The 22,889-nt window shown below is 36.1% G+C and overlaps 1 protein-coding gene across 1 annotated transcript in view; it reads right to left on the minus strand.

The window, feature by feature from the left end:
* fndc3bb (fibronectin type III domain containing 3Bb) overlaps positions 1–22,889 on the minus strand; it is a 35,317-nt gene that overhangs the window by 5,745 nt on the left and 6,683 nt on the right. The window contains exons 6-20 of the mRNA XM_056249119.1: positions 22,794–22,848; positions 21,206–21,330; positions 20,348–20,522; positions 19,474–19,560; positions 18,323–18,458; positions 18,151–18,222; positions 17,305–17,426; positions 17,099–17,204; positions 14,472–14,650; positions 13,649–13,762; positions 12,885–13,034; positions 10,505–10,791; positions 7,447–7,656; positions 5,604–5,770; positions 4,307–4,434 (exon numbers count right to left, since the gene is read on the minus strand). Coding sequence (XP_056105094.1) covers positions 4,307–4,434; positions 5,604–5,770; positions 7,447–7,656; positions 10,505–10,791; positions 12,885–13,034; positions 13,649–13,762; positions 14,472–14,650; positions 17,099–17,204; positions 17,305–17,426; positions 18,151–18,222; positions 18,323–18,458; positions 19,474–19,560; positions 20,348–20,522; positions 21,206–21,330; positions 22,794–22,848 — 2,113 coding nt within the window. The remainder of the gene's footprint in view (positions 1–4,306; positions 4,435–5,603; positions 5,771–7,446; positions 7,657–10,504; positions 10,792–12,884; positions 13,035–13,648; positions 13,763–14,471; positions 14,651–17,098; positions 17,205–17,304; positions 17,427–18,150; positions 18,223–18,322; positions 18,459–19,473; positions 19,561–20,347; positions 20,523–21,205; positions 21,331–22,793; positions 22,849–22,889) is intronic.

Genomic DNA, 22,889 nt, shown 5'->3' on the forward strand with positions numbered 1-22,889 from the left:
TTACATAAATATATGTTCTTGCTTGAAATACATTTTCCAAACATTTTTCCTCAGTGTTTATTTTTAAGTACACCACAAATTTAAGCACACGAGAAATGAACCAAAAAGTGAAAGATAAAAAGAAAAAATTCATGCACCTTTTTGCAAGGATGTTTGTGTGTAACGGGTCATTCTGCACTAATGACCCCTACAATATGCTTAATAGTCTGTATGTAGCACAAGTGCACTACTCAATGGAAGACTCCATTTAATTCACAGCAGGAAGTCAGTGTGCTTCACAATGAGAAGCGTTTAAAAAACCAAGCAAAACTAATTATTCTACATCTTTTATTGGCAAAACTAAACAAGCACCAAAAAAAACCAAACAAACACTGAGTAAATGGAAAATAAAAACAGGCCTGGTAAATATTGTTGAAGTCACGTATTCAGACTTCATTCCACCTGTCACATGCAGCACTCAGAAGGACCGCAACATAGGTCTCCATGGAAACAAAAGAGATTTTAAGCCTCTCAATAAACGGTAGCTCAGTTTAGGTGAAGTCTTGATATTATTGCCATGAAAGACACACAATTATGTATGTATAATTAGTCTTGTGTATTAAAAATCCTAGTTAATTAAAGGCAGTGAAAATATTGACATAATCCTGAATGCTACATGTCTAGCACTTAAAACAAGGCAGAAAAAAACAAATTAAAAATCACTTCTTAAACACCTTAGTGGTATTTGCATAAACGGGGGGATAATGGCAGCTCAGTTCAATTGTTAATTAAGCTAATATATTGCCTGGGGAACTCCAGTCCTTTATTAAATTATTTTGTTAGCAAGGCATTAGTGAGGATGAATTTAGTAGAACAGATGAATGACTGTAAAGGTGAATCACAAGAAATGTCAAGGGCCCAGTTGTTCAAAAAAATTAAGGATCAGGTAATCCATATTACATTTGTGCCGATTTTTCAAAGCAAAACTGGATTGGAAAGAAAACAACAAACAAACAAAATTTTCCTTTAAAAATGAGACCCCTACGGAGGCACTAAAGTATGGAAGCTCGTTTCCGCCACGGAATAAAACAATTTAATTGCGACTTTATCTCTCACAATTAAGACATTCAAATTTTTATTTTTGGGTGAACTGCACTGACACTATTGGATGAGAACTGAACTGAGCTGGACGATGACATCACTGTTTTCTGCAGAACTGCTTTATAGTAGTCTCAGCCTCAGACTGAGAACGTTGGCTAAACGTCTGATGCATATGGTACACTTAACTGGAAACACTTCAGGAATGTCGAAGTCGTCATCTGATTGGTTGAATTTGATCGGATTTCTGGGGCGCGCGAGTGTCGCGTTTATTTTCGGCCCGCCGGGAAACAAAGCGCAGACGTGTGATTGCGGAAGAAAAACTGTTGTGTTTACATGAGTGACAATGAGCATTTATCAAGATCAGCTGAACGTAGGATTCTCAAAAGTATGCGAGGTTCACGGCATAGACTCTTTAAGAGATGTCCAGGAGTTTTGTTTGAGGCACTTAGTGGAGACAAAAAGAGATATTTTAGCCTGTTTGCCGACGGGATTTGGGAAGAGTATTATTTTCCAAGCCTGGCCGACCCTTTGTCAGCATTTAGAAGGATTCCCAGCAGATCCAATTTTACTAGTTGTGTGTCCCCTCCTATCTATTATGGAAGATCAAGTGAAGTACCTAACTGCGAAGGGGATATCAGCCGCGTTTGCGGGCAAACATGAAACAACAGACGCTGACATCACAGCTGGCCGATTCAGTATTGTGTTCGGTTTTCTTCACCTTCTATGATTTTCTATGCTGACTGACTTGTTGCACGCCGGTCTGTTGTTGTGGGGACATTTCCACGCCCCGAAACGTGACGCTGAACGAAACTAACTGTAATTGGTTGTTTGACATGTCGGTCAAACGGCCTTATGGGCGGGCCTTGGCCAAAGAAAGCTGCTATGAATTCCAGACCTTCAGCCGTCAGTCTGAAGGTCTGGCTTCGCGAGACTAGCTTTATAGCTGAATTTAGCTCATTTCATATGTAATGATCTTTACACAGTGATTGAACCGAACTGAATCCACACTGAACTGATTTCAAAAGTCTATTTAGAGATGCTTTACAGCAGAAATGAACTCTGTTTGCATTAATATAAACATTATTTTCCTGTTTATCACTCTGAATCTGCTTTAAAACAATCTGTTCAATTAAAACAATAAAGTGCATTATAAATAAAGGTGACTTGACGTTAAAGTAATGAGAATTTGGTAGGAAAATGACCTTAAAACAATGTCTCACCTTTGTGAGATTCAACCACATATATTCATGAAAAGACGCATCCTCAATAAGAAGAGAGGACAGAAAATGTGAAGGAGGAGGAATAAAAATTATCTCATTTTAATGAATAAATCCAGACAATTTCAAATGTTGTGATTTTCTATTCGATTTATCGCACCTTGGAAGTGGCGTAACAAAAATCAATTCACAACTAAAGCGATTGTACACCTGGATGGACCCAATCGTATGATAACATGTTTCCCTCTCTCTGCGTGCCTTTCCGACCCCACAGCACAACTGAATGAATCCTTTGGGACTGTGTGTATGGGAGCACTCAATTCCATTCAAATGTTGATTGTGATGAGTTAAAGCAGATAAAATGGAACAGAGAGCAAATGATGCAAATAGCTTGAGCCCTGTTTCCATTTCCTGTTCTAAATTAATTCTATTCATCGACAGCTTGTCTCCTGGGACTGTGGCCATATGTAAATCTAGCATAGAAAAAGACAGTGTTTCTTCCGTGAAACAAAGTAAAACTACCATATCGTCGCTGTCCGATGAAAACCACGTATGCCCATTTTGCCGATTTTGAGATTTTTCGACGGATATAATGTCCAGGTTCATTTCCGTATACAGCATGCTTCACATTATCTAAATGACCAATGAAAAGTTGTGAAATCATGTCATCTGATTTTCACGTATATCCATTTGGTGTCAAAGCTGTCAATCACGCCGCGTATCTCCCACCCTGTGGATGCATCTCGCCGGTCTCGTGAAGATTCGAAGCACTGCTACTTGGGCGCAGAGATATCACGCAACACCTGAAATAAAGCTTGCCACAAAGAACCGGCAAAAGTAATGATTATGCATGAAACATTTGAATTGTTGATAAAGTTGACGATGCAGACTCGCCATCTTCGCAGTAGTGAACGCGCCTATAGAGACAAAATGCACACTTCATATGAAGTGCTTCTTTTTTATTAATCCAGGCAAATTTTTTGATGAAACATTGATTAAAATGAAGATACAATTTATACAAAACGAAATAAAATTTAAAGAAAGGCTTTCTACAAAACAAAACTTAGTAGATCACAATCTGACCCATTCCAAATGTTTTCCGATATAGGCCTATTGGTCATCTTATGATCCTATCTTACTCATCTCATGCGGTTCCGTTTTCATATAATCAACATAGATGAAATAATACAAAAAACCATTATATTATTTAAACATAAATATGAAACGTATGTTTAAGTTTTTTAACTTATAAGCGTCACACCGCTCCGCTTTGCTCACATGCTAATAATCAAATAATACCCAGCGATCTTCGAATATTATTTTTGCTTGAAAATTTCGTTTTGTATAAATTGTATCTTCATTTTAATCAATGTTTTCATCAACAAATTTGCAAGCTTTATTTCAGGTGTTGCTTGATAGCCTATATCTCTGCGCCCAAGTAGCAGTGCTTCGCCTGTGCTTCCCCCTATCAGTCTAGCATTGCCATGTCAGTGTATTGATTCATTGTCCCTTCATAGTTTGCAAGAGACATATAATAAACTGAGACGTAGGCTATTTAATAAACTGAGACGTAGGCTATTTAATAAACTGAGCATAGCCTATTCATCTGTCAATATGAAACGCCACTGGGTCATTCTAAATAATGATCGGAAAAACGCGTATCGACCACCGTTACTGTAAAATATGCACGTATGTCCATTTAAACTCGATTTTGGTCAAATGTGGATTATATCATTACACTGGCAAGAATATGGTTACATTTAAAGTTGTCGTACCAAGTATGACAACGCTACGTTCAACTGCTTTTGAAATTACGTGTTTTTTTCACTTCCTGAAAAGTAACCGTTTTGGACATACGTGAGTTTCATCGGGCAGCGACGATATGGTATTCTTATCTCAAACATTTAAACAAAAGTATCAAACATTTCCAACAAGTCGAAGTTCTTGAAAAACAATGTGGAGGCAACAGCTGCTTTAGGAAGTCAAAGATGAAGGAGTTTGGATCATACCTGTTTAAAATCAGATTCTCTGCCTCCCAGCACCTGTAGCACATAGCTGATCCGGTCTCCTCTCATTGGTGGAATACTCTCCCATGTGACCTCACAGGTATTTCCCTCTAGTTGAACAATTTTTGGGGCTGAAAAAATAAAAATAAATAAATAAAAAAATAATAAAAAAAAAAGAGTTTTTCAGGTTTCTTTGTTTTATTTACATCTTTTCTTCTTCTATACACTACCGTTCAAAAGTTTGGGATCAGTAAGATATTTTTAGTTTTTTATGTTTTACACATTTGTTTGTTTTTTGTTTTTGAATAGTGAAAAACAGTAATATTGTAAATATTGCTTATCTAAAATGAATGTTTTCTATTTGAATATATGTAACTTACTCCAGTCTTCAGTGTCACATGATCCTTAGAAATCATGATTTGCTGCCCAAAAAAACGTATTATATCAATGCTGAAAACAGTAGTGCTGCTAAATATTTTTTCAGGATTCTATGATGAATAAAAAGTTCAAAAGAACAGCATTTATTTGAAACAGAAATATTTATAACATTATAAATGTCTTCACTGTCACTTTTGATCAATTGAATGTGTCCTTGCTGAGAGTATAAGAATATTAATTCCTTTAAAAAAAATTACATGCATATACATTATATATACACACTATACAGTGCCTAGAATAAGTGAACACACCCATGCTAAAGTTGACTAAAAAGAGGAATAAAAAAAATATATCATCTTTTGGAAATTGATCTTAAATGGCATGGTTTTATTTCAGTTAGCCTAATAGCTGGTTTGATTTGCATTGAGAGATGATCTTATGGAAAAGTACACCATGCCAATCTCTAGGTATGGTGAAGGGTATGTGATGATGTGGGGCTATTTTAATTCCAAAGACCAGGGAACTTTATCAGGATGCATAGTATCCTAGATCCATGAAATAACTGGCCTTTAAAAAGAAAAATCTGCCTGCCTCTATGGGAATTTAACATAGGGCTGTACTGACTTATGCCCCTTGTATTTTAAGGAAGAACATTTATTTATTTACGATACATTATTCATTCACAAAGAAAATTGGTGTTCTTAAAGGTAGGATTTTTCCACATTTTTTAAATAAAGGCATTAAGATCAATTTCCAAAAGATGATTTTTTATTCCTCTTTTTAGTCAACTTTAGCATAGGTGTGTTCACTTATTCTAGGCACTGTGTGTGTGTGTATATATATATATATATATATCTCATCTCATAGCAATCCCAAACTTTTGTAGCTCTACAGATGAGTAGAAGTATAATAAATGTGGTACCTTTCAGTGTTTGTGGCAGAGATTTGGTGGTGCTGAAGGTGTACATCTCAGAAAACGGCCCCTCGCCCGCCTCGCTCACTGCCTGGATCCGGAAACGGTACCGGCTCGATTCGCTCAGTCTCTGCAGCTTAAAAGTGTGGCTCGGACCTCGGTAAACCACCACAAACCTAACAAGATAGTGAAGGCTTATTACAAACACGCACAAACAACATTCATTATAATTTTTAATTAACTGGTAGCCTAGAATTTCTTTTAAATCTTGAGTGCAAATGGAAAAAAAATTGATGGATGGCTTGAGATCACATAGCTGAACGCTGTTCCGTTCACTTTAATAAATAGCATGAAGGTAGAAAAGATTGCGCAGTACAGGCAGGCCTTCATTACCTCCATTTAAGAGTCCAGACTTTACTGCTTATATGGTTAAAATTTTTCAGAAGAGGAACTGAGGCTGAAAGCTTAAAACCGGGGAGTATACGGGCCTTTATTTGCTTCTAAATTAGCCATTGTGGGTCAGTGACGAGCGACTCTGAGGAAGCATTAAGGCAGGTGGTCTTGATAACCCTGAGTCTCCTATTCTAATTCCCAACAGAGCTTTGAGATCAAGTCTTCTCATTAACAAACTCCACTTTAATGGACCCACAAACACAAAATGTGCTTTTCAGATTATCTGCTTAAATCAGAGAGAAGAACCTGCCCTACGGGTGCATCAGGGACAAATTAAAGTGAAGTGCATGCATACGCACGCACACGCACACACATGCAGAGATGCTTTACTATGAAAAAAAAATTTATATTCAAATGAAGAACATTTACATAATTTGAGCAAAATTACCAAGCTATTGATGTTAAGTACATATATATACATATACATATACATATACATATATATATATATATATATATATACATATATATATATATATATATATATATATATATATATATATATATATATATATATATATATAAACTTAATTCAAAATATTACCAAAACCTATAATGGTAGGGGGTAAAGCATTACAATTAACAAGAGTTACGTAATCAGATTACTTTTTTCTGAGTTACTTTTTTAAATAAGTAACACAAGTTACAAAATGTTCTCATTTATTGACTGACACCTCTCCTGTCTCCACGTTGAGAGAAATCGGGAGTAACTGCAGAGGTGTTGTGTGTGCTGTGTTAACATGATTACTACAGTTCTAGACTAAATGTGAGCAGGCATTGCTCATCTCACTTGCACAAAAACAGATTCAGTATTCCTCAAAGTAAAAAAATAAATAAAAAAACCCCACTGTAAAACGCAAACTCAGTATATTACGAAAACCTGCAATAATTGAAATGTTAAATTGCACAAATATACTTTATGTATTAAGTCTCACTTTTTTAATATTTCATCTTTTTGCTGCTGACTTTCGATGATCCAATTCAACCACACCAATAAGCAAAAACATACTTTTTTAGGGAGTAATGCAATATTCAAAAGAATAACCTTTCCCCAACACATGGTACTAAAATAACACTGAACGAATAGACAAATGGCTTTCTTAAATGTTGTTATAGAATTTTACAAGTCATTTCTAAAAGTCTAGAACAAACACTCACCGACTGTGCAAGACTGACTAACATTTTTACCTAAAGGTAACAAAGGTACCTTAACATATAGGTCAATTAACTATTAAAGCCCACAATCAGTTGGTACCTCGCTGCATGAAAGGCTTCATAAGTCTTCTAAAAATACATCTAATTTAGCCTAATTACACAAGACTTCATTAAGACCAATTAGTCATCTCTCAGACTAGTTGATAATGAAACTATGTAGTTCTGCACATCCTTCAGTGCTAACCTCTGATTCCTGTCCTCCATCTGCAGAATGTAGGTAGTGTCGTTGTTGAGTTGACTTCGGCTGCTGAAACCCCAGCGTAGTTTGAGACTCTGGGGTCCGACCGCTGCACACTCCAGCCGTGGTGGAAAGGGGGGCAGGGGCCTTGTCCTCACCGTTAGGGTCTGACTGAAGGGCCCGGGGCCCATTTCATTTTCTGCTCGAATCTGCAGGCTGAGAGAAGAAAGGAAATAAAGTGTTAAAGCTTTTTAATCTTGTACAGTTGTTAGCTCCCTTGGGCTTAAAAGACTAAGTAACTCCTAAAATCAATTCTGATTCTCTTCAAATGATCTCTCTTCACTTGAACGACCCTACAGACTATTATAAGGAAACTCGGTGTCAATGATTCAGTATTGGTAAATTTAAAGGGAATAAATCACCCAAAAATGAAGCTCGGTGACCTTTCAAGCACAGATGAAAATGATCTACTCTGGTTGAAGGGGTGGTCTTGCATACGAATGGGGATTTCTAAGAAGTTACCCATCTGATATCCAAGAATCCAATGATTGTAAGTGCACATGGGACAGAAAAACATTTCTAAATTGTTTTAGCAGAAAAGATCTAAAAAGAGGGAAGGTTATTACAATACTTGGCTGGTAACATTTTTATGAATTCTAACAATGCAATGTTGTGAGCACATAAACGTGAACCAACATGAATGATACTCGGAACAGTGCTGCATTGTCACGAAAGTTTAAGCCTTGCGCATTTAAATATTCAAGTGCAAGAAGCGAGTTGTGGGAAGTTTTCTGTGCCTAAACATTTTAAGTGCTGAATACTGAATGGAACTCTCTTTCATGTCTTGCGCTTGAAGTGACAAATTCACACAAAGTGTCCTAGTAAACATAGTCGGTTATGTCTTAAGTGAGAGTAAATAGTTGAGAAAGAAAACGCATGTTTACAGTATCAGTAGCCTATATTGGATCCATGCAGGTCTTAAAGTGACATCAGCCTTATAATCCTGCTGCTGTCCGTGTCAATGTATATCAAAAAAAAAAAAAAAACTCACTCACTGCTCTTGTTTGAATAACTTTAATAAGGATTAAATTTACATTTAATTTATACAGTGAAGACTATGCAATGCAAATTGTTTTACATTTGATTACATTTCTGTACCTGAAAACTACTGTTGGATCTTCCTGAAATAGTTTTCAGGTATAGTTTATTTTACTTTGTTGTATTACTGTGTGCTATTACTGTTATTTGTCTTTAATGATGTTTTAAATTTATATTAGTTAGGCTAGTAGTTTTAACTGTGGTCTTGAAAATGGAATAAAGAATGGTGAATTTTCACTGGTATTTTGCTGTCAAAAAGTTAATTTTAGGCCCTGCTCATGTTGTTCTAAACCTGTATGACTGTCTTCTATGAAACATATATCAGTTACACTTGCGCAAACGCATAAGAACCAGTTGTTTTGGTGTCATTTATTCACTGAATAAAAAAGGGCAGCATGAACATTCTTTAAAATTTCTCTTTTTGTGTCTTATTGAAAGAAAGTTATACACATTTGGAACAACATGAGGGTGAGGAAATGATGACTAAATTTACTACCTCCTATTATTATTATTATTATTAACTAACTCCTATTATTAGAACATATATTATATGACAGTGTAGAAAATACAGTAGTTGAGCTGCTTAATATTTTTGTGGAAACTGAACAATTAAGGATTCTTTGATGAATAGAACAGCATTTATTTGAAGAAATCTTAAAACATTTGAATGGTAGTATTTTGAGAGAGAGAAAGAGAACACTGTGCTTGTCAAAAGCGATGTTTACAACTAATGTGATGTTGATAGGGCACCTGTGTGAACGTAAGGACAACTGAATTCATACACCCATTTAAAATCACATTGGTAATTGCAAAATTGCAAAAGTTGAGCATAATTTGTTTTCAGAGACCACGTGGCTTGACATTTAGTCATCTAATGCTTTGAAATTCACATACATTTTGGTAACATTGGGTCAGCAGGGTGAGCTGGAACGTTATTTTTTTGGACCGATAGCGAAGGATTTCAAAATCTCTAGTCATTATAATTACGAGTGCATTTGCCATATTAATTGGGGATGTATTTCACTGTCCATTACCTCAATGGAGAAGTCACTTCTGTGTCCATTTAATGTTATCATCCATCCCAAATTAAAGCCTTTACCTCAGGTAACATTTAACAGACTTGCTTTCCCGAAGCCTATTAGCCCGAAGACCATGTGAGAGAGTAATTTTTATATGCAAATGTGTTAAGAAGATCATCCTTTTAAAATATATCCCTATTTACACGAGGACTTCGCTTTTTTTTATTATTTTATTTTAGAAGTACCATTACACTCTTAAAAATAAAGGATCAAAAAAGTTTTTTTGCCGTGAAGCCACGGAAGAACCATTTTGGATCCTCAAAGAGCCTTTTAGTAAACAGTTCTTAAAAGAACCATTTTTCTTCATTTGAAGAACATTTTAATAACCCAAGAACCATTTCCCACTATAAAGAACCTATTGCGCAATGGAAATGTTCCATGGATGTTACATGTTCTTCATGGAACCATAGATACCAATAAATAACCTTTATTTTTGTTTTGTTTTTTGGAAACATACTACTGTAATACCATGTTTTTTGACATAATACTGTAGTTTTTTTGTAAACAGCATGGTGCATGAATATGACAGCCATTCAGTACCATAGTAAATACCAGATGTGAATACCACGGTACATTGGATATAAACACACTGTGGTTTTGTATATAAAAAAACAGCAAATATACCCTTCTAACAACTTGCACCCAGAATGCACCATTTTTCTGAGCACTTCTTGAGCCAGACATAAGTGGAGTCCATTTGTACAGCTAATAACACTAATTCAGGTACCTGCTCGTGGCTCACCAGCACTCTTCTGTATATTACACGTGAAAATAAGGTCCCTGGTCATCACTAATGCACAAATATATATATATATATATATATATATCTGATGATGCAGTATGGTAGAAAAAGAGATACAAAGTGTTAAACAACATCTCTTGCTCACCTGTACTCGCTGTCCGGCAGCAGGTCCCTGATAATGTGGCAGGTTGCGTTTCCGGTGGTGATGATGTCGTCTCCCATTGAGATGCTGTAGGAGGTGATTTCTGCTCCATTACAGTGGGGCTCGTCCCAGGTGAGGGCCAGACAGGTGGAGGGGGAGAAGGACTCACTTTCTGTTGGGGTCGGAGGGAGGTCGAGCAGGTGAACTCCGGATACTACATCAGGGACTGCTGCAGGGGTCCGACACGTCACCAGATCACTGTAGGGGCCCGCCCCTGCCTGGTTCACTGCCTACGAACCGAATACAAGAAAAAACTGAAAAATGGCACCATGAGATCAAAAATTACAATTCTGTTATTTTTATAAATGATTTACTGGCGCAAGGGCAGGACAACATGTCACTCACATGAGATTACAATTAATAGCAAACCACAACCATCCAAACAATTCCAGATGGACAAAATCAAGTTCCGCCCTACATTTATTCTTGTTCGAGAAGCCGTTTTACTTTGATATACATCACAAATTAGGCAGGAAAAGACTATCACATCGGTTTCATGCTGACTTTAAACTTAAAAGTTATTAACCAGTTTTGCTGATTATCTTTTGAGCCATTTTTACAATCATGCATTTGGTTTGTCAAAATATTTGGAAGGACACAGAGTATTTTGGAGAGTACAACGAGAAATGAATTTTCTTCATTCTCGTGCTGATCAGATTGTTTTGCATCCACTACATAACAAACACAGTGATTCAGAGCCAATTAAATGTGAAGAGGAGCACTAAAAGGTCAGAACATTTTCAGATATAACAGCTCCAATCTAACATTTGAACCATATTACTGCTTATATATTGTTTAATCAACACAATTCACAGGTTTATTTTTGGTGCATTAAAACCAGTTTGCACAGAGACAATGATAATGTACAAACCAACGCATGTAGGCTGAGTTTAATACAATAAGTAAAAAAATATATATATTCATTGTAAACAGAGTGTTAATCCTCTTCATACTGCGTGATTAAGGTTTTACACTCTTCTTGTTTGTTTAATTATAATGCAAGCAGCGAGTGATGCATGCATTTTCAATGTGATTATGCTCAATTTTGAGCTTACTTAATTTCAGGAACAATTAGAATAATGTGTTTCCTTGAATAAGAACTTAGGAAGATGATTTATTCACAACTCATGTTACTGTGAACTATTGATTCATCACAAACTAAAATGTTCATTTTAGCAAGCAACTGCTAGACTAACATTTACAGTACTGTAAAAAAAAAAAAAGTATTTTCTTTGAAAACAGAAAATGTGAATAAAAAAAAAAATAAGATAAAAATTAGGGCTGTGGGCACGTTAACGCGTTATTATCGCTTTAACACATTTATTAACACCGACAATTTTTTTATCGCACATTAACGCAGTTTTTTTATTTATTATTATCTTAAAAAGTCCGTTGCTCACTGGCTCTGAATACACATAGGCCCACAGTCAAACCATGGGTCACAGGAAGGGTGGGATGTTGGTCAGCCAGGAAAATAACCATCCCAAACAAGCAGTGGAGGGAGGCTTCGCCAGGTTCTCTCATGTGAACAGAAAGGGAGACAGCGCTCCGCGAGTGAACGGCAGGCGCTCTATGGTTAGTAACCATGGCAACGGCTTCAATGCGCAGCTGCAGCCTTTTTAACTTAAATTAAAATTATACATAACTTTACCTGATAGGCCTGCGTTTAGTTTAGCAGGGATGCTCTGCCATGTGAATGTCCTGTTGATGTCCTGATAACTATTTAGATTCTAGAAACTCACAAACAGCGAGGATCAGTCTCTCTTCCAAAGATTTGTGCTGCTCGTTGTGTACAAAAAGTTCAAGACAATTCAACTTCGGCAGCGGGCGGGCGTGTGCGCACAACCGCAACAGTTTCACGGGAACGCACCCGCTTGTCGCTGCACCTTGTGCTCAACCACTTCACCTTACTCTAACAGGGAAACTTGCTACTGAACAGACACAGACTGTTTCTGCCGCTCCTTGATAAAAGATACCTGTTGATACCTGTTCAGAAAAAACCCAAGAAAACAAGACTCTGACAAATGATAGCGAAAAGCAAAAGCTTATTTAATACCTGTTTCACAGCACTAAATATCTTGAAACAAGCGGATAATTAAATATAAAACTATTTAAAAAATAAAAAATAAATAAAAATAAAGCAATTACAAATAAAGCGATTTAAAAAATAAAGAAATAAAATAAAAAAGCAATAAAAAAAATTATATAAAATAATATAACAATAATATAACATCATAAAATAAATACACTTTCTTTTTGGCTTTTTAAAAATTATATTAGTGTTTGAGCGCATGTGTCATGGTCCTAACAGATCATGAGCTACCTGTAGCCTGCAGCAGTAGTCTGTTGATGCCTCCAGGTTGGAGATTTGGAAGTAGGTTTCCAATCCACTGTAAACCATTTCAAGAGAGTCCAAATCACGTCCCCAGTCCAGCCGGTATTCAGAAATGTCTATCCCAGAGCTCTCGTTGTTCTGGGGATTGAGATCAGAGCAAGCGTTACACTCCAGGAAACGAGAGCAACAAACGCATATTCCCAGCAGTACCTGCTTGACACGGTTTCATCAGGACAAACACAAGAGAGCCAATGCATCATGCGCACCAATAATAAATGAAACAACCTCTCAAGACAGCAAACAGAATGCAAATAACTGAAAGCTTTGTCATTCAGGAGACATCAAGGATTAAAATCACATTCATTTTCATTGTGAACAAAACCTTAAAGGCCCTTTGTCATGAAAAGCAAGTGTCTTTTGAGAAGAAGTGATAGAAGTGAAGAAAACATTTTGCGTGGACACAATCTGCCAACTTCTCTGGCAAGAATCAATCTTCAACACTTTTTGGGTGATCGATGATGTTATTATAATGAACTTTCGAGTTTGGATGGAGTTTCTGTACCAGTATTGAGCACATATTCTTGTAATTCAAAACATTTTTTCTTTCTAGGAGTCCCAAAGCCAACGATTGCTTCTGAAAATTGATTTCTTTCTCAACGCAGCAGAAAATCACTCCGACAATTTTATCATTTGACAGTACGATTCATCATTTACTGCATTGTATACAGTGTGAATGGCTCTTGCAGACTCACCTCCCAGGTCACATCAGCACAAGTGTGTGATGTCACATTGATGGCAGGGGGACTGCATTGTCCTGGGGGCCCAGCGGCAGTGCTTATTTCCACAGATTCAGAGTAAGGTCCATACTGGAAAAAAGGAGAGAGAGAAAGTGGATGAGATTAAGAGCGTTTTAGCTATCTCAAAGGTAATGAATAGCCTGGGTTCTACAATAAGGAGGGAAATCTGTTATTTCTGTGGCAGGTAAACCCAAAGCGTTAAACTCTTTTAGGCATCTATCTTCAGTGATGGCTGAATTAGCTTTCTTAATATCTTTGCCGAGGCAGACAGCATGTGATGTGGAGGGTTTGTTATAAAAGGAGGATTTCAAGTAAGAGAGGAAAAACAACTGGAGAGCTGAATTTTATCTGATTTGGACAAAATTATAGCTGTTTGAGATACAATTTGTCCTGACTCATTGCTTATGAAAGAGAATAAAAGCTAAAATACTTGCCAAGTTCCCTTCACTAAAAATATATACTATTTATATATAGATCGATTAGACAGACAGACAGATAGATAGATGGATAGATAGATAGATAGATAGATAGATAGATAGATAGATAGATACAAATAATCCAGCAAAAACTATTTCATAAGGGCCAAGAACTTGTTATTTTGCATAAAAAAAAATAAAAAAAAGGTGTATCTGTCTCAGTGTTATTTTAGTATTTTTTATAAACTATTATAGTATTTATTAATATTTGGAATTAGCTTTTATTTTTATATTTTTCATTTAAAATTTTAGTTTAGATTTTAGTCATTTTGTCATGTGTTTTTGTGTACAGGGTGACTTACCCCAACACTGTTGACTGCACGAACTTGGAACCTGTAGGTAGTGCCAGGGAGCAAATTACCCACAGTGCACTCTGTTTTAGATCCACGGTACACCTCCGCCGGCTCTGAAGCTTCCTCTATTGCACACATCTCCAAGCTAAACTCCACACCTTCACTCTCTTCACCACATACAGGACCATCTGGAGAAACGAAGAATTAAAAGTGTGGGGGAGAAATATAGAGACAGGGACAATAAGAAATAATTTAAAAGTGCAAAAGTCAAATCATGATCCATCACTCCAGTCCAATATACATGACCACAACGTTAGGACTGTTTCACACATTCTAAGTGGCACATATTAGTTTTGGTGGCCATATTAACAGGTTATAGAAAAAGTCCTGAGCTTATTTAGAAGCCTCATAATAATAATTCATTAAAAATATATGAAAAAAATTGTGACTTGGGAGGATAATTAATAAAAGTGTATATTGCAAAACAAATGATAATAATAACAATAATAATTCATAAATGCCTCACAATAATCCCCCCAAAAAATTGTGAAGGAGTTGACCAGGCATTTTATGAATTATTATCATGAATACCTCATAGAAATGTACATGGCAAAAAAATAAAAATAATACTTTAATTAATGCCTCATACTAATAATTCAAAAAATCGTGACCTGGGAGGTGTTGACAAGAAAAATGTAATGAATAATTAAAATAATTAATAAAATAATTATAATTAATAAAAGCCTATAATTGCAGAACATAAAAAATATATACATATAATTTGAAATGAATAATCGGAATGATAATAATAATTATAATAACTATTATTATTACTACTATTATTTTTAAATGTTTTGCATTATTGTATTTCAACTATTGTTAAAAAATCTGGCTTGATACAAGTTACACAGGCAGACTAAAGATAACTTATGGAATGTAAATTATTTACCTTCCTTTTCCTCTTGTAAATGACAAATCAAATGTGTAAGAATTCACACACCCAATAACATTTTTATTGCCATTATTATGAGAGACTATTATTTTCTGTATAGAGACACAGTTCTAAAACGCTGTTGGTGTGAAACCACAATGCAATCCTACTGTCGTTACGCTCACGACACGTCCCCAAGACACATGACTTGATGATCTCAGAAGTCATCCATCTACAACCAGCCTCTCAAAACCAAAACAAGATCTCAGTTCCCTCTACAACTAACTGGCTACAGGAAGGAGCCGATCAATCGCAGTGATGGAGAACATGCAGGAAAGCTCACGCCTGATGTCCGAGCTCTAAGAGTCAGCATGGATGCCTGAAATCAGCACTGACATTTCACAGTTATTTATAGATGGTGTTCAGCCTCTTAAATGAGCCCACCTTCACTCAAAAACAGTGAGTCAGGGGTATTATCGCTAACAAACAACTGCATTATACTTCTAGCTCTCTCAAACACACACGCATGAATGCAAACACAGACCCACACTAAATAGGGTTATGCAATGTGTGAACAACACAAAAAGTAGATACAAAGCTCTGTTGATCCAAGTGCATTCTGGGTAATTTGGACTTCTATAACTATAAACACACTGCATATTTCACCAGTTGACCTGGCAACAAACATAATTCGTCTAAAAGCACACGTGTCACTTTAACTTGTTTTTAACTTCAATTTCTCTTTCCAAATGGATGGCCACAAATGCTAAACTATTTTTAGATAATCTGTTTGTTTCATTGAGACTTTAAGAGGAGAAGAAAAGAATAATGGATATTAGGGCTGGGTATTGACACAAATTTCACAATTCGATTACGATTCGATTCGATTCAATATTGATTATGTTGGATATCAGGTACAATACATGGCACATTTTTTCAAGGAAAACAAATCTCTTAACTAATGCTGTAAACTATGGGAGTCAGTTGTAGCCTATAGGCTCCATTAGCCTATAATATTGAAGGTAAAAATTAACTGATTTGTAGCTATACAAACACTTAAATTACACTTATTAATTTTTATAATAAGAAAGTTATATGAAATATAAAAATTGAAATGGTGGCTGTCATAAAAACTTGCCAGATTTAATCAAACATGCATTAAATATTGAAGAACATTACAAATTATAATGAATATGTAATCTGGTGCATATGTGTAGCAAAATTCTCCTCTGTAGAGTTAATTTTTCTAGCTGACTAACTGAGTTTATGGTCACTGGATATGGTTTTTCTGAGGTAAATGTGACGTCACATGACATTGTTTACAAGCTGTTTAACTAACGTCTTTCCACGGATGAAACACTGATTGAGTGATTCCATGTGACATGATATGGATTTCGATGAGATCCAGAGCGATCTCACGCCCGCCACAGCGACAAAACGCTATTTATGTTTTTGAATTCCGTAAGAAAATGGACATGATTCGAAATTTGAGACTTTATTTCATAATAATAGTCACAAAGCACAAAGATTATTGATGCACGCTATAATGTTCCATTCATTCATCAAATGAAAACAGGATGACTAATCGATTCTTGAGATTTAAGAATCGATATCGGTTCGTAAAACTCAGAATCGATTAATATCGAGAAATCGATATTTTTTACCCAGCCCTAATGGATATCAAAAGAAAAAATAAGAGCCTCACCCCACTGCAAAGTCAGCTCCTTGTGTTTGACATCACCCATGATCCTTGGGGGTCGACAGCGGCCAGGGGGCGGAATATGAGTGTGCACCGTCAAGTCATCTGAGCACTGCACAACCAATACAACGAGTCAATGTACAACACAAGGAGTACAATGAGATCTTATGAATCAGCCAGGAAAATCAGTAAATGCACTTTGGTTCTCATACCTGGCTTTGTCCGCCCACATCGACACAGCTGAGTCTCAGGGAGTAGCTTGTTGCTGGTTTTACATCCTCACACAAATGTTTCCTCTCTGGTCCTCTATAGCGAGTCACCCACTGCCTCTCTGCTGAACAAACACAGATTCATACATATCTATCTCAGTGAACCGGTCCAAAACATAATCACAGGCATATTTCACATCAAAATCAAAATTATATTATTGAAATAAAATGACTGTTCAAAAGTCTGGAGTCAGTAAGAATGTTTTTAAGAAGTATGAATTCAATTGATAAAATAATTAGGCAATTAATTATGTTCTTATATATATTAATAAAAGAAATCCTAAAAAAATGTATCACAGTTTCTACAAAAATATTAAGCAGCACAACTCTTTTCAACATTGATTATAAGAAATGTTTCTTGAGCATCAAATCAGCATGTTAGAAAGATTTCTGAAGGATCATTTGACACTGTAGACTGGAGTAATGATGCTAAAAATTCAACTTTGCATCACAGGAATAATTTAATTTGAAATATTTAATACAAATATATATATATATATATATATATATCAATATTTAATATATAAATTAAGCACATGTACCACCTCAATTCGCATTACAATAAAGAAAATAACTTCTAAAAAAATAATGTGAAAGAATAATGTATTCTTTAAAACGTAAAATCCATAATTAAAAAAATAAAATGAAAATTGAAATAAAAAAAGTTTTAAATATGAACACATTTAAATTTAAAATAAAGTGTTTACAACTATAATGTTCTTTCATTTTTGGGATAATGTGACGTGGACATGTCACTTGTCAGATTCACCCGTTTGCAATCAGAAATACCTTCAGAATTCCCTTCTGATATCTCCAGGACGTAAGTCAAGTCTCCAGATCCACCATCATCTTGTGGAGGTTCTGATTTAATTATATAAAACGGTGACGGTTAGAATATAATGATAAATGGACAATAAAAAAAAAAGCCTGTGTGAAACATAAAATGATTATGCTTTCCTACCCCACGCCACACAGAAGCTGTGATATGTGACTGCGTTTACTGCAGGATTCACAGGCGGTCCAGGTCTGTCTGGGGTGGTCTTACACACAAGCAGAGAGCTCGGTGCACTGCGCCACTCACCGCTGCAAGTGATGAGCTGTAGAGGACACAGTAAAGAAGATCACACAAGGGGAAGCATGTCTGCAGTATATGTACAGATCTACACACTACCGTTCAAAAGTTTGGGATCAGAAAATGTTAATTAATGAACACCTTTAAGGATGCATTAAATTGATCAAAAATGTTACAAAATAATCCTATTTCAAATAAATGTTCTGCTCTTTTAAAACTTCTATTTATAAAAGAATCCACAAAAAAAATGTAAGTAGCACAGCTGTTTTCAACATCGATGATAATAATAAGAAATGTTTTTTGAGCAGCAAATCAGCATATAAGAATGATTTCTGAAGGATCATGTGACACTGAAGACTGGAGTATGTATGCTAAAAAATCAGCTTTGCCATCACAGGAATAAATGACATTTTAAAATGTATTAAATAGAAAAAAATATAATATAAATTGCAGCCAAATGTATTACTGATTAAAAATGCAGAAGATCTATCTTTTTATACTGTATTCAGGCTTCTAGTATTTCATTCCAAACAGCTCTGAGTGACTTCAGACGACATCACTGAAAAGCAGACTACCAAGGTGACGTTTGAGGATTTCAGGACACACTTGTTTTGTGTACTAGACAACACCATTTTTGTGTCCCAATCTCCTACAGCATCGCAGGGAGCAGCATTTAAAATCTTGCCTGAAGTACCTTTCTCCCCTGATAATAACGCAGTGTTCTCTGCCTTCTCAGAGATTAGAGTAAAAGCCTTTTACACGCCACACCACAGGAAATCAATTCACCTTCCCCCAACAACAGCTGCTAGATCTGAGAAACCGCTCCAGGTTAGCGGACAAACTAAAGTTCATTAGATTATCGCTAATTGCCTGATTAGTGAAGGAGGAAATGAAGCAAAAGTGCTTGAGGAACGCGTGATTTTCTAGAACCCTTAACACATCCATGGATGGTTTGTTTACATGCATATGGTTGTGTATGTGAACAAAAGAAATCATGAAATAAATCTCATGTTTTCGGTGCTGGAAAATTCGTCACTCACCCTGAATTTGTACTGCGTGTTCCTTCTTAGGGACTCCAACTTACAGTTCAGCTCCAAACCGCTGTAAACTTCCTGGAAGTTCAGTCCCTGCCAAAAACACATTGTTCTTTAGGTGTCAAGAAGTGAAGTATGGAACAATTATTTCCAGCTAGTCCCACCCCAAACTAACACCACAATTTGTTTTTATCAAACCAATGCCTCTTATTTTTCAATACCTTCCCTCCAATCTGGTATGTAACACTTCTGTTTACAATCCAATCAAATGATAGACAAAATAAAGCGGAGTCCTACATTTTTTCTTGATTAATATACACTCTGAAATATGTCCAAATACAAAGGTATAATAGGTAGCAGATGTTGTTGCATGTTTCATGACATTAAACTGGGATAAAAATATTTTATTATTAATACTATATAAATTATATAAAAATCTGTGAATTCTATAATTAATGTTATATAATTATACAATTAAAACTATATATTAAAATGTAATTGAAAATCATAGAATAAGCCTATTTCCTAACAAATTTGTGGTTTAAATCTATTAAAAATGGCAAGATCCTACAATTACTCTGCATGATAAAAAATATTATGTGCATGAAATCTCGCTCAAATATTTGGATGGCGCATCAGTCTGCTGTGTTAAACAAAGGCATTAGTCATGGATCCAGAAGAGTCGATTTACCCTGACAACTGTGGGCAAAGGTGACCAGTGAGGTAGGAAAAACAGCTTATAGACTTATATCTATTAGCGGTCATATTCCCACAACACTGAGAAAACCTATTTGTGGTGAAAATGAAGGCAACAGAAAGCCGTAATAACTACTGCACAAGGGGGATTATGTGATGCGTATGGTAGGGCTGAGTTCAACACCTTGGTCTCATCCTGCATCTCCAGGGTGTACGTGACCACCTCCTCAGCGCTGCAGCTGTTTGGTCGAGTCCACTCCAGCTTAACCCAGGACGGACCTGCCTTTATCAGCCGTGGAGGCAAGGAAATCTGTGGGAGACTTCCTGTGGTGTAGAAGACGACTTCTGTGCTGAACCCACTGGAGAAAAAGAAAACAGTAAACAGTAATAAATCCCATCCTTTCCCATCCTATAAAGATTATATGACATATCCGTGTCTCATCAAAGCGTGCGAGAAGCACAAAGTTATAAATTGTTTAGACTTTTTCCCCTGGGAAAACAACACTCACAGTGAGTACGAGTAGTGAGGAGAATTTTCTCATTTACCACGCCATTAAACACAAGGACACCACAGGGCTAAAATTCTATTAACTGCATACAACCAAAAGGACATATGCTGGTGGGTTATATTTATAAAAATTGTTTTACAGTATGATTTATTGCAAAAAATAAATAGATAAATAAAAACCATACAAAATTTCACCTAAACCTCGGAGATAACCAGAAAAATAAATAACTCAGAAATAAGAACTATGGCAGTATCATGATAAATAGTAGTATCAGATGGAAATATTTCTATATTGCTGATATAGATCATTATATTCATTTACCATAGATTTTTTGATAGTACTCCAAGGTACTTCAAAGAACAACGGAATTATCCTAATAAATATAAAAAACACATGGTGTGTATTACTGGGTATAAAATAATAATAATAATAATAATAATAAAATAAAAATAAATTAACCAGTAATCCATGTTTTATTATTTTATTAATATATATATATTTTTTGTCAATGACATACAGACAAATAAACAAACCTGGTGCCAATGTCATTTAGCGCTGCCACTCGAAACGTGTACCCGACAGCAGGGCACAACCTCATTACTTTGCAGTGTCGCTGGTGTCCGACGTAATATTCGCGGAAAATGCTGTTCTTTTTCCCCTGAAAAAGCAACGAGGATAAAACGATGCAGTTAGAAATGACAAATAGGATGGCACGTATAAAATAAACATCTTAAAACAAGCAGAAAAGACTGAAAAGACCAGCAGCAGCCATACGCTGTGTCAGAACAGAACACTCCTGACATGAAAAGAACAACAAAAACAAAACTGCTGCTGGAAGCTGTGCTAATTGTCACAACAACAGGAGCCAGAATATAATTAAAGTTAAAAGGCAGAGGTATTCAGAATGGATTCTGCGGGGAGGAACCGCTGCCAGCCACAGCTGAGGAGTTTTAATGAACTCTTATTGAGCCAGAAAAGCTTTGAGTAAATGAAAATAAAGTAGACTGCGTCTGTGGCGTTAAGCAGAACAGTCGGTTAAAGTATTAGTTCACCTCAAAATGAAAATGTCCTGATCATTTACTCACTCCAATGCCATCCAAGATGTTCATGTATTTCTTTCTTCAGTGGAAAAGAAATTAAGTTTTTTGAGGAAAACATTTCAGGATTTTTCTCCACACAATGGACGGTAACCAAATTGTTGAAGTCCAAATGCATCAATGCAGTTTCAAAGGGCTCTGCACGATCCCAGCTGAGGAATAGGGTCTTATCTAGCGAAAAGATCGGTCATTTTCTAAATAGAAATAATTTATATACTTTAACCACAATTGTTCATCTTGTGCTGATCTGCGACGCGCTAGGCATTACATAATCACGTTGGAAAGGTCACGCTGGACGTAGGCAGAAGTAACGCCCCATTGTTTTAAACATCTAGGATACACACACGAAAGGACCATTTGAAACAATAAACTGACACAAAGACAGTTCCTTCTCCACACTTATAAACAATGGGGCGGTACTTCCGCCTACGTCCAGCGTGACCTTTCCAACGTGATTACGTAATGCCTGGCACGTCGCAGACAAGCACAAGACGAACAATTGTGGTTAAAAAGTATATACATTTTTTTTTTTTTTTTTATATTATTATTAAAGCCCTTTGAAACTGCATTGATTTGGACTTCAACAATTTGGTTACCGTTGAAGTCCATTGTGTGGAGAAAAATCCTGAAATGTTTTCCTCAAAAAACTTAATTTCTTTTCCACTGAAGAAAGAAAGACATGAACATCTTGGATGGCATTGGGGTGAGTAAATTATCAGGAAATTTTCATTTTGAGGTGAACTAATCCTTTAAATTGAGAGAGAGAGAGAGAGAGAGAGAGAGAGAGAGAGAGAGAGAGAGAGAGAGAGAGAGAGAGAGAGAGAGAGAGAGAGAGAGAGAGAGAGAGAGAGAGAGAGAGAGAGAGAGAGAGAGAGAGAGAGAGAGAGAGAGAGAGAGAGAGGAGAGAGAGAGAGAGAGAGAGAGAGAGAGAGAGAGAGAGAGAGAATCAACTGAAATGGGTTGAGGGATAGGTGACACTCAGGATTTTACCAAATTAATTAAACACAGGTGATGTGGTACATACCTCATCCCATTCTAGAACATAATTGGTGATTTTTTGAGCCGTTGTCCATAGGGGGCTGCAATTAAAAAAGAGAAATTACAAAAAAAGTTATACACA

The sequence above is a fragment of the Rhinichthys klamathensis genome, unplaced genomic scaffold (assembly GCF_029890125.1).
Source record: "Rhinichthys klamathensis goyatoka isolate OS25496 unplaced genomic scaffold, OSU_Roscu_1.1 h1tg000059l_1, whole genome shotgun sequence".
NCBI classification, from domain to species: domain Eukaryota; kingdom Metazoa; phylum Chordata; class Actinopteri; order Cypriniformes; family Leuciscidae; genus Rhinichthys; species Rhinichthys klamathensis.